Genomic DNA, 12,413 nt, shown 5'->3' on the forward strand with positions numbered 1-12,413 from the left:
TGTATTTTTAAGTAAGTCAGATGGCACTAACTCCAAAATATTTTTAAGGATCTAATGTCTTTTCTTGACTGTAGTATTTGGATTTGAGTCCAGTTCCACACTCTCCTGAGTCCTGGACATAGAAAAGAGGCTTTCAAGAGAGCTGGATCCAGGACTCCGTGCTGAAACATGGAAACGCTCAGCCTTGATTCTTGAATCTGAAACCCACCTAAAAACCTAACAATGCCAGTTTTATGGCTCCAGGCCTGTAGCCACCAAACAAAGGCACTGGTTGAATTGTAATCTGAAAGCTTTCAAATATCCTTCATATAACCATTACAGTATAACATAAATGCAATGACTTGTGAAGGACCAGAAATCTTAACAGATATTCCTGAATTTAAGACAGATGAGCAACTTCAGTTGGATCTTCTGGAACATAAGAACTTGAAAACCCACGAGATATCTGCTAAGTAAACATGAGGTCACACCTAGATTCACTCTGGATTCATTTTGTAGTCTTTAAAACCCCCACGAATTGTTTGAGGAACATACCTTGGGAATAGCTGCTGCCACAGGTTCTATATGGGCTATCATTAGAGGAAGGAGCATGGAAAAGAGGCTGGAAGAACTCAGCAGCTCAGGAATGTCCTCAGCTGCAAATAAAAAGATAGTTCGAGCATTAAGACTGTTCATGAAGGGACTCATTGCTCACTGAAATAGTCAAGATACAGTACTGGGCCACTGAAAATTAACCTTCAGCTGCGTCGGTAGAGGCTACCCGGCTTCTCTTTCACTGCAGTCAGCTCCGTGCTTCCCTCGAGCAATGGCCGCAGCCTGTGTGCCAGGGAGCAACTCCGGCCGACGGCTGTTCCCATCAGTCCCCTTTCTCCACCTTCAGACAGAAGGTACACTCCATGCCTCTTGCTCCTCTGACGATTACAGAGATAACTGACTGATCCTTAGTGATGGCAGAGCTCTCACATCTCTCACTTTCTAGACCTCCACCTGGAGAATGAGCCCTTGATTTCAGTTCAAAGCAAGGAGCTCTTACCCTCTCACTCCAAGGGAAGCACCTCCGGCTACGGGCTGAATTTTTTATGAGTTTGCTGCCTGGACAGTGGGAACAGATCAGGAGACTGAATGAATTCATTCTGAGGTTCTTAAGAGAGTTTAAAACTTACCATCTACAGCAAGAGCCCTGTGCAAGAGATCTTTAGCCGCTCGAACCACCGCACTCACAACGGAAAGTGCTCTGCTACAATTTTTATCTTCTTCATTGGCCTTATTTAAGAGCTGTGATTGCAAATCTCCGTCATACTCGCTTCTGGAAAATGGGAAAAAGTCAATCAGAGAAGCAAACTAGTACCTTAATAGACTCAGGTGTATTTAGACACAACCCTCCCTATAGCACTGTTCAGACAGTGTAAAAGGGCAGTATTAAAAAGAATATGCCGATGTATCTCCCTTCTTGCTAGATTTTTTGCTTCACATCTTCATGCCAGGTAGCACTTACTATGTATTATTTTAAATACTGTACACTACCCATGCTCTTTTTGGAGTCAGGTGGCCTCAAAATCCAACAGATAAATAAAGTAAATACTTTTTTCAGAAATCACTAACACAACACTGCATTCATTTAAACACATTCATCTTTGTTGCGCTTAAAGATAACATCCAATGAAACTCATCTGTCATTTGTACCTGTAATAAAGGATCTGTGGAATTTGACCCCGGGTCTGATTTGTGCCGTTGCTGCTCAAACTGCAAGTACTGAAGGTAAAGCTCACACCATCCGGACACTGGACAGTGGTCATGCCTCCATCCCCGTTCGCTGTGCGACTCCCGTAGTTTCTCAAACGGACAGCGTATTTCACGTTTTCCTTCAAAGATCATGCCACAGGGAACTAATGTAAGCTTTTTCATTTATTTTTATTCAGCAGAGTTTTAAGGACAGCATTCATATTTTTAAAATATAAAAAGGGGCTATTTTAAATGTTAGTCATTACAATATTATTCTTGCTAAAATGTTGTCATTCCAGTGACCATGAGGCATACTAATCCTTCTATGATATCAGAGTTTTCTGCTACTAAATCTTAACATGGAGCAGGCCCATCCTGGCATTCCCAAGGCCCCTTGGGGTTATGATTCCAAAATTTGGTAGCAAAGGGATAATTTTCAGCGCTATTATTTGTCTGCCCCCATCCCTTTTGTTTAAAACTATTTAATACTTAAAATAGGTACACAAATTTCTGGGACATTTAGCACATCTATTTTGCATAATCCTCTAAGTAAAAGAGAGGATTTTAATTTTGAGGCATTAATTTTGACCCACTGTATCCATTTTATTACTATGTTCCCAGCCATATTCCCTGCAGCCCTTGGAAAAAACAGCTTTAAAGAAAGAACAGTACTGCCGTAAGGGGATAAAGTTTCCCACTGCTATCTTGGGTAGTCAGAAGTAAAGATAATTAACTTGCTAGGTATTAGAAGTGGTGGTCTTAAGAGATTTGGGTTTTTCAAAGTTAAATATATTACAGACACATATTTTGCTGTATTTACCTTCAGAGGAACGACTTTGTCAAGTTTAATTTCTGCAATCTCACTTGGGGAATCATCTGTGGTATATGTTCCTTTCACTAATTCTAGAGATGTCCATCTATGAGAATGAGTCGAATCTCCTGTATGATCACTCTAAATTTAAAAAATCATTTTAATGCAGCTATACCATTAATAATCATAATCCAAAAGAATAGTATAAAAATCAGAACATGTACCCTACAAGCATATACCTTCTTCTTACTAGCTTAAAGTATCACAGCTTCCTTACAAGTCTGTGACATGGTAAATGCAATGCAGGTGCTAAGAATGCTCCTTGTTGTTCAGTCGTTAAGTCGTGCCCGACTCTTCGTGACCCCATGAACCATATTGCGCCAGGCCTTCCTGTCCTTCACTGCCTCCCTGAGTTTGCTCAGTTTCATGCTCAAGAATGCTCCTAGGGATTAACAATTTCCTCCTTCCCTTCCCACACACTCCAAACACCCAAACACACAGAAAGGCATGAAATAGATTTATTGTATTTATATGAAAGGAAGATGACCCTGATTCCCAGCCAAGAACATGAGAGAGAGCAAAGTTTTAAAGCACAACCCAAATCCTATAAACTGCCTGAACTCCCAGCCTTAAGATCCAGGGTGGTGACTCTAACACATCAAGTCTATTTTTGTTCCTCAACAAATATACCCCTACAACATCTGGGTGGAAACATGGCAGGCTAGCGCATCTACACACACCGGGGACAACCCTGAGGCCAAGACTAGCAGCCGGGCCATGCGCCCAAGCTAATGGAGCTTCTCTGGACAAGGAGAAAGTTGTGAGCTCCGGAGGGCTGGTTCACGTGAGGAAGCCAGCAAGATGCAGATGGACTCTCTAGGCAACCCAGGTGAGCACATCTTTGGCCCATGGGAAGAACTATAGTGAAAAGAAAGGAAATAACTATAAAGATTTTAAAGGATTTAAAGCAAAAAGCTTGCCAGGAATTTGGAGTGCAAAAGTTAAAAATGGAGGAAGGGGACAGCTAAAGTTGGAGTATTGCTTTTATTAACAAAGTACTTTGGAATTAATTAAATAAATTATACATACCTCCATGGGAAAGAGAATTGTTTACATTTGCTAAGGAGGACGATTGGTTGACTGCGTTAAACAAAGAGATAAGTAGAGAAAGAAAGAAAATAGGAAGTTGGAAAAGATCTTGTGATTATAGATGCAGGGAGTCCAAGGCACTAAAGAGTTACGCACATTAAAAAAAAGCCCTCTCCACTTTTTTACTTTTTATTCCTCCTTTCTGGATCACAAATGAAAAAGGGGGGAAAAATGGTGATGACTAGAAAGACAGTGAAGGCTACAGAAACAGGGAGGAGGGGATTGTTTACGCAAGGACAACAGATAACAGAAAAAGGGATCACATCAGTCTTTACAAAGGATGTTTGAAGAGTTAGAAAAGGATGTTATAGCATCAGTAACTGCATCAGTTAAAAGAGACTTGGTTACTCTGGAAGAGAGAAAAGATGAAAGATTACAGATATGGAAGAAAAGATGAATAAAAGATTGGAAGAATCTATAATACAGATGAGTGGAGAAGTTAAACAAATTAAAGAAAAAGTAGAAATTTTGGAAAATAAGACAGAAATAATAACTAGAGAAATAGAAAAGGATTTAGACAGTGTTGCCCTATTGGAATTAGGGGAGAGAGAATTTTGTAAGATTGAGGACAGTTCCAGAGGAGCCTGGTGAAGACATTAGAGAAAAAGTTGTAGAATTCTTAACAAAATTTTTGGAATGGGATGAAGATGATATGGATGCAGAAGTGGACAAAGTGTACAGAATTAATGCAAGATATGCAAAACTAAGAAAAGTACCAAGAGATATACTTGTACACTTTGTCAGGAAGAAGTCAAGAAATCAGGTTCTATAACATTTTAATACTAAGTTAAGGATAAATAATTCAGAAGTAATTTTACTGAAATAAATACCTATTAAAATATTGCACAAGAGAAAAGAATATACTCTTTTGAGAGATAAACAAAAGAAGATTGCATTTTGTTGATATAAACTGGAAGGGAATCTTAACTTTTAACCAACAGAAATATCAACTTAACTTAGTCTAAAAGGTGAGAGATTTTTATTTATTTATTTATTATTAAATTTATATGTTGCCCATCTCCCCCAGAAGAGGGGGAGGTATAGAGGAGTTAGAGAAAGTGCAACTGGAACAAAAAGAGGGAACCATGCAACAAACATTCCACAAGATGTGGAACAGACCACAACATTAGGTGTTATAAGCATAGACTTTTCTAAGCTTACAACTTAAATATGGATTTTAAATGCCTAATGTGGAATACAAAAGGGTTAAATGCTCCTTTAAAGAGAAAAAAGTTATTTCATTATTTGAAAAAATTAAAAGTGCCTGAATCGCAGTCATATGACTGCAGGGGTGCTGCAACAGCCATAACTTTGAGGACCAGTTGCAACCACCACTTGTTCTATGAGACAAGAGTGCTTTGGGTAAATCTAGGACGGCTAATCCTGATCTGCCCCCGTCCCTCACCATAACCCTTGTTCTCTCCCTGACCTTGGCCCTGTCTCTCTCCCTAGCCCTGTCCCTCACCCTAACCCTAACCCTAACCCTAACTCTAACCTCACTTTACTATTCAAGCCTCAAAACTCGGTCATTTATATGGGGAGGGTAGGAAATCTTGCCTCCCTTTTGAGAAAATACAGGCTTCAAGTTCAACAAAGGAGACTGGTGTTATACATATTCAATTTAAACCAAGTCCACCATTTCATGTCAGTTCAGGTCCCCAAATACTGCAGATCAGAGTGGGCTGGATTAATGAACAGAGAAAAAGGAAGGATAAAAGTGACACCACAATTCAAATAATTTCACGCCAATTTTAACAGTGAAGGCAACATCAGCCTGGTACTGAATGAGGTCTTCCCAGAAGAGCATGGATTTGTTATTTCTGTGCATAATACGTACATCGTCCACTAGTACTTCTAGTTCATATTCGTGGATCCCACCTCCTCCATAAACCGAGAACCCTACAACAATGACTCCTGGTTTGTCCACAGAGAAACATATAGCATCAGGGGACCCATTTCCAGTATTCCAGCTCCTTCCCTGACTTGTTTTTGTAAATCGGTTTGGGCTTGACTTGACAGAATGCAGTGAGCTGAGTCCATCAGCCTGAAAAGAAGAAAGCCAAAACTAAGAAGAGATTTGAGGCAAATGATTCTGTTTAGGGCTGTGCTTCTGACAGAACAATGAAGGAAGTTGGGCAGTCATGCATTTTTCCACTCTGTTGATCTGTGAACTGTCTGATTAACCTTCTCTGCAAAAACGTCACTAAGAAACTAATAATCCCTCAATTTCAAATGCCCTGGAACATCACTGGCAAAATGCAGCCAAAGATTAGGTGCTCAATTTTCAGAATAAAAAAAAGAAATAAAAAGTAAAATCACCATAGGAAAATGGTATCTGCATTTAATATGGAAATATATGGTTTCCCTGAAGTCATCTTAGCAGACCATGACAGAAATGATATGCTAGAATTATGCTTATAAGTGCATTTGTAGCCATTATCTCAATAAATTTCATGAAATGTTGAAGGGCAGACAATGGATTTTTTTCCTTTTAATGTAATAAAAAAGAAAAATGTGTTAATTAGTGAACCTTATTACCTCAGACCCCAGTGCAGAAGCTGTGAGCTCACTCACAATACTTGCAAGCAATCCACAAGTATTAGAAACCAGGTGTGCGGAGAACAGCTCATTTTCACGTCTGAGGCTATTTCTGACTGGCAATACTACAATCACCAGCATCTTCTCAAGGACCTCACGAAAACTTGTCATCCCAGAGATATTTTCTTCACTCTAGAGAATGAACAGATAAAACCAAAGATGTCCACATAAAATGATTGATGATGTAACACAATTCAGGACTGATGTGTGTTTGCACTAACTAGTATTCAGAAGTCAAACTCCAAACCATGAGGTTCTAGGACACGCGTAAATCCTGACTCAAGTAGCAGAAGCTCCTTAATATGCAGGCACATATGACTTGCTCACTGGGGGTATGGGGGGGGGGGTGGCAGGGGGTGTAAAAAGGTCAAGATGCCATCCACAACAATGGAACTTAAGTCCTGCCTCAATTCAGGTGGATCACACGCATGACGAATGTAACAAAGGGGCAGGATTTCAACTGCATGGTCATGGCTACTATCTTGACTTTTTTGTCACCCCCTGCTCATACCCACAAAAATAATGTGGTAATAATCACGGCAGGTTACATATATTAAGTAAGAGGGGATGACCATCTTTTGAGGGTATGGTACACCTTGAGGTCACACAGGTTTAAATCCTGGAGCTGACATATAGATATGGCAGTAGCTGATCTTTATCTTCGTATCGCTCAGATCTCATCCTGGAATCTCCTGCCAATAAAGTCACAAGAGTGTACTGGTTTACCAGAGACAGATTTTTTGCACTGCCTAGGAGAAAGCTGGGACAACAGCAAGAAGCTAAGCAGGAGCAGCAATGAGATGAATTAATGTGTGAAATTAAGGACCTTTCTCTACACCCAAGATCACACAATGTGATTGGCTGTAGCCTGATCTCAGTGACTGCTCTGATTTGAGGGCAGGCTGTCCCTAATTAAATCAAGGACTCACGGTGGAGCTCACAGAAGCCCACCCTGCACAGAGCCAACTCAATCCTGTGCCTTCAGAACGTTTGTTCTGATTTCCCCTGCTTGGCCTTGTGATCAGAGCTTCTGTAGAATCCAACACCTGCCCTAACCACTGTGTTCATAGATGAACAGGTCTGAAAGTTAGCTGTCAACCTCCAGAGGAAAATTAATATGAACCTCATGTGGCATCTGTGCAAAAAAATATAAAGCATTAATATACACACAGCACTCCTTGCCAACTGCTGTTCTGCTCTGAATTAATGAAAACAAAGGCCTAACTATTCTTGGGAGAGGACACCAGCTAAAGCTAAACCTCTCTCTGCACTCCTTCCCCCTTTGTAAAAACACTCCACACAGCTTTAGCTAACATTATTAGTAACTGTGAGGATCTACTGTGACTTGTGTTGGTCCTGCAGAAGCATTTCTGGAGCAGAGACTTACCTGACTTAGTTTTTCCATGTGTGCCACCAGAAGAGGAAAACGATGGGCCAACGCGGAATCATTCTCAGTACTGGCTTGTTTTATTCCCGAACACAGCAAGGCTTCTCCATCGTAAGCAATAGGGAAGATAGAGGTGAGCTTCACAGATGTATGGCACAATGCTGACATCACAGCGGCCAGAAGCCTGCTGCTTGAAGTCTTGAAGTTGGCTTCCTGAATGTCCTGAAAAAAGAGCAGGTTGAAGCAGAACAATAGGCTTCCGGATGAAACCAGGATGAGGTTCTGCTCCGTTATATCTTGCCCACAGGGCGCTGTGTCAACTCTAGTTTGGGAAGGCTTGGTGGCAGAATGGAGGAAGCAATGTCTTCAAGGAGGGGGTGGTGAGAAGAGGGAGCAGACAAGAGGGAGCAGAGGCAAACTGAAGGTGCGCTGAGATGCAAATAGTGTTGGGAGAAACAATGAATAAGAAACACTAGGAGGAAAGAAGGGCAATTGGAGGAGGAGGATCCTTCATTCTCTCTCTTCTCTACCCCTCCTGCCTCATTAAGAGTTACTGAACTTGGTCCCTGCAAAACAGAAACGCAGCCCTTTGAAGGATGAAGGAGCAATTGGCAAATGGGATTTAGAACCATGTCATGTTCTACACAGAGAAGACTTGGGCTACAGAGGCCTGCGTATTTTTGGCCAACCTGATGGAAGAATGTTATTCAGTGGTACTGGAAAAGGGCAGAACTTTTTAGAGAACTACCTCAAAAACCAAGCCATGGGAAGAGACTTTTAGTACCTGATCCAAGCAGTTGAGTAAATCACAGAGGCAAGCCCACTGTAAGGCTGGGGTGGGATAGAAGGAGTGAAAGCAGGCTGTGAAGGTGTTGTGGCATTCCTGCAGGGCAGCTTCCAAGAGGCTCAGGGGCTGAGTGAGGTAGCCTTGAGGGTCGTTGTCCAGCTTTATCATGCAGTGATCGACCCCCTCCGACAAAATTTTTCTCAGCAGGGTTCTTGTCTTTCCAATGCAGTCTGCCAGCCTGCTGCTTTCGTCAACAACCGCTTTAGTGGTGGCTGCAAAGAGTGGTAATAAAACTGATACCAGGAATGCAGTCAAGACATTTAGTGATGACTCTCAGAAAAAAAAAGCATGATTTTGTCCAGATAATAAGGATACACCTGAAGGCCCACTAACTAAACTAAAGTAACAGTGAGCCTTTTGGGCCATGTACCCTTCTGTTTGGGCAGACTAAAAGAGACGATTACCTTCTGTTAATCAAAGCTTTCCACTCTGCCCAAAAAAAGAAGCTATACATAATAAGACTATGCATTAAGTCAACTTCCAAGCTGGGTTCAACATCCTAGCTTTTTCCAAAGCAGGACAAAACAGGAAGCTACATTTATTTCTCAGACTATTTCCTGGTTTCTTTGCCCCTGCTACAAATGGAGAGAAGAGACTGTACGCACAGCTTGAAGCCTCGTTCACCTCTTGGCTCGCTGAGATGAAATAGAATAGCTCCACCACGAAATCAGTTTTATTGAAAGGAGGGCCCTATTTCATTAGGGAGCAAGTGCACTTGAAATAGTAAAACGAAGCATCGCACCTGAAACAGGGTAAATTTCACAAGTGTAGACACGCAGTAGCCTCAAGCAGCAAGTGCCGACGAATCGCAGCCTTTCTAAATCCAGAAGAGTGGCCGTGTACTGGAACCCCTTCAGTCCTCGAAGTTCTTCTACTCCTAAAACTAAGGTGGTCCAGCTCCAGTGAAGAATGCTCAGCAGCGACTCGAAGCACTCCTGCTCCAAGGCAATCATAAGAAAGCAAACAGGGCTCAACAAGGAATGTGCGTTCAGCCACTGCTCTCAGACTGGGTAGAAGAGACCCTGAGCGGGGATGTACAGTAACGTTCCAGGGAATCACATGGTTCTGCAGCAAAACCTTAAAAGGTGTTCACGCACAACTGCCATCCCTTTGCAATTCCTTTACCTTCTTTCCCCCTTCTCTCACTACAAACACCTGTTTAGGAGGGGAGGGTGGGACAGAAGAGCTGCACAATGCTTTGGAAATGCTAAAACGTGGCTCTCAGGAAGTCTCTTCCTTTTCTCCCTCTGAAAATATTTTTACTTTGGACTTCAGTAAAAACATAACAAATTCAAGAGTGCATTTAACCCGGCTATGAAGGAACAGTAGTGCTGATGGTACCTCCTCCTCCTCCTCCTCCTCCTCCAGACACAGAGATTTTCCTTGCTGAACTGCTAAAACTGTAGAAAATTAGACTGAGTGCAGAGTTTAGCTTTCCAGAACTTTAGCTCTCATTTCTTTAAAAAAATGGGCTTGCCTAATCCTGAGGGTTACAAGGCTACCCTTGAAAGAGGGAGAAATGCCCAGTTGTCTCAGAAGCTCACAGCAATGGAAGATGAGAAATAAGCAGTTGCTTTCTATTTTCATAATGGATCAATGCCACAGAACAATCTCACCGTAGAAACTGTGCCCTAAGCCAACCTCTAGAAAACTCCTGTCTTCTAGATATTATGAGTAAAGGCAAATGCAACATTAAGGATAACAAGCTCCATGTTCACCTACTCTGTTTCTTCAGCCACTGCAAGGATAAAATGCCATCTATATAAATAAGTTAACTTAAGAATGAATACACATTTCTGGTTTTAAAAAAGTCAAGTGTTCAATGTGCATATCTTGTTTTTTTTACTTTGTACAGTGGAAGATTTCAAATATGCAGTGAACTACTTTTTACCGGCCAACTTTTTAAATCTAATTAAAACACAGACAGACTTATACTCACCACGGAAACAGTTCTTGCAAATGATCGCTTTAAAATGTGCACTGGCTCACTGGTTTGCTGTTTGCCTTTAGATGCACTCCCATCACATGTTGGCAGCCTGGAAGGGAAGCAAAAGCAAGACATAACCTTTAGGTGTTGTGCAAGCAGGCTGGAGGGAAACAACCCTTGGGCTCCTTGCCGCTTCCTGCAGGATACTGTTTCTGCTCCAAGAGCTGCATTTATTGGAAGCACGAAGCACACAAGGATGCCTGGCCAGCTGTTCCTCCTCAGAAGTACCTCAAAAGTTGTAAGAGGAAAATATATCTGTTCAAAGAGCCCGATGGCCTTAAAAGGACAGGGAGAGGAGGAGGAGGAGGAGGAGGAGGAGGAGGAGGAGGAGGAGGAGGAGGAGGAGGAGGAGGAGGAGGAGGAGTTGTTGTTGTTGTTGTTGTTGTTGTTGCTGCTGCTGCTGTTGTTGCTGTTGCTGTTGCTGTTGTTGAAGCTGCCCTAATTTAGGGTTGACTATTAGCGTCCACAAAAGTAGACCTTCCCTGGAAGCTTAAAGGAATCTAAATATTCATAAATATAAAACAATATTGGCTAAATAATTCTTATATGTTCATTATGCGGAACAATTTATAGAGCTATAATGCCCCAATTAAAATAAGAAACTGGGGTTATGAAGATGTACAACTAATTTTGTTGAATATTGCATTAAATCTCTGGTTCGTATGTCTGTTTAAAGAGAAAAAAAAATAGCATTACCTGTATAACAGTTGAGGGATCTGACCTGCATTAACGTCTGTACCATTATTTGATTTCTTTGAACTTTTAAACTGGAAGACAATCCTGCAAAAGGAAAAAAGGTGTCAAGGCCAGCGATGCTCCCTCTGTGTCAGAGGCGGCAAGGGGAAGGAAAAGGCTGTTTATTTACCCATCGTCTGTAGTAATAGAGGCTTGTCCGTGGGAGCCACAGTCGCTGCTCGGGCCAGAAACCCGTGCCCAAGCTACATACCACCAACTGGCTTGCAGAAGAACAGGTTCATCAAACATCATGGCATACTTTTCCCTGAGAAAAGACCAAGGAAAATTCACCTCTGATAGCAAAGGGCTACAAGGCATCTATTTATTTTACCTTCACTTGACTATTGCTCTGTGCTGTAGATTGGTTGGTTAGGTTCAAGGATTTAAAGATTTAAGGACTCTGGGCAGCTTATATTCCCCCCCCAAAAACAAAAAAACCCAAGAGTAGATAAAAAGAAACCATGTCTATCTGGAAAGACAAACTCCATACATTACACAAAATATGCCTGACAAGGGCCCAACAGTTACCCTACCCCAGGGCCTGGGGGAATAGACAGGTTTTTAAGGATTTCTGGAACACCATTTTTTGACCTATGGGTATAATTTTAGGTGGTTTACAAAATATGCCAAAGCAGGGAACAGCAAAAATGGACTCAGTTTTATTCTAGAAATGAACTTAACAATCATTTATTTTTATAGCTTGTCTCCACACTTGGTTTATGGAGGAAGTATCTTTAGATGGCAGCTCCACCAGGAGCAGAAGAGAGGGGAGGCAATGTTGCAAATTCCCTCCAAAAACCTTCTCCAGAGAGCTGGGAGCCCCTGTGGAATTGTAGAGGGCAGAGGGAATGGCCTTGATGGACAGGAGGAAGAGCCCCTATAAAGGCAATGGTCAGATAAGAGGGGCTTGAGCTCAGGCCAAAGAAATAACTTGAGAAAACCTCTCAGACAAGCCCTCCCTTGTTCACACAAAGATAAACTGAGGGGTGAGGGGAAGCACATTCAAACTTGCAAGGTTCTGTTTATATACCTGTTATAATAGAAGTAGTCTTGGCCTACATGGCATTAGTTTCTAGTCTAGTCTACCTTGTTGGGCTGACAGGAACAGAGAGGAAGGGACAGCAACAAATACTGCCTTCTGTTTGTGGAAGGCTTCAATTTAGGAGCTTCCAGAGGA

The 12,413-nt window shown here is 41.8% G+C and overlaps 1 protein-coding gene across 11 annotated transcripts in view; it reads right to left on the minus strand.

Moving 5' to 3' along the window:
• The window catches only part of MYCBP2 (MYC binding protein 2), a 130,349-nt gene that overhangs the window by 65,201 nt on the left and 52,735 nt on the right, over positions 1-12,413 (minus strand). For all 11 annotated transcript variants that reach the window (XM_088139567.1, XM_088139566.1, XM_088139564.1 and 8 more), the window contains exons 27-38: positions 11,367-11,501; positions 11,198-11,281; positions 10,454-10,550; positions 9,257-9,449; positions 8,452-8,726; positions 7,668-7,889; positions 6,221-6,412; positions 5,520-5,726; positions 2,543-2,674; positions 1,684-1,862; positions 1,164-1,306; positions 535-635 (exon numbers count right to left, since the gene is read on the minus strand). In XM_088139567.1, coding sequence (XP_087995693.1) covers positions 535-635; positions 1,164-1,306; positions 1,684-1,862; positions 2,543-2,674; positions 5,520-5,726; positions 6,221-6,412; positions 7,668-7,889; positions 8,452-8,726; positions 9,257-9,449; positions 10,454-10,550; positions 11,198-11,281; positions 11,367-11,501 — 1,960 coding nt within the window. The remainder of the gene's footprint in view (positions 1-534; positions 636-1,163; positions 1,307-1,683; positions 1,863-2,542; positions 2,675-5,519; positions 5,727-6,220; positions 6,413-7,667; positions 7,890-8,451; positions 8,727-9,256; positions 9,450-10,453; positions 10,551-11,197; positions 11,282-11,366; positions 11,502-12,413) is intronic.

Source organism: Python bivittatus, unplaced genomic scaffold, assembly GCF_059951505.1.
Source record: "Python bivittatus isolate LINGU-HERP-01145 unplaced genomic scaffold, Pbiv_v1 ctg000210_np1212, whole genome shotgun sequence".
NCBI classification, from domain to species: domain Eukaryota; kingdom Metazoa; phylum Chordata; class Lepidosauria; order Squamata; family Pythonidae; genus Python; species Python bivittatus.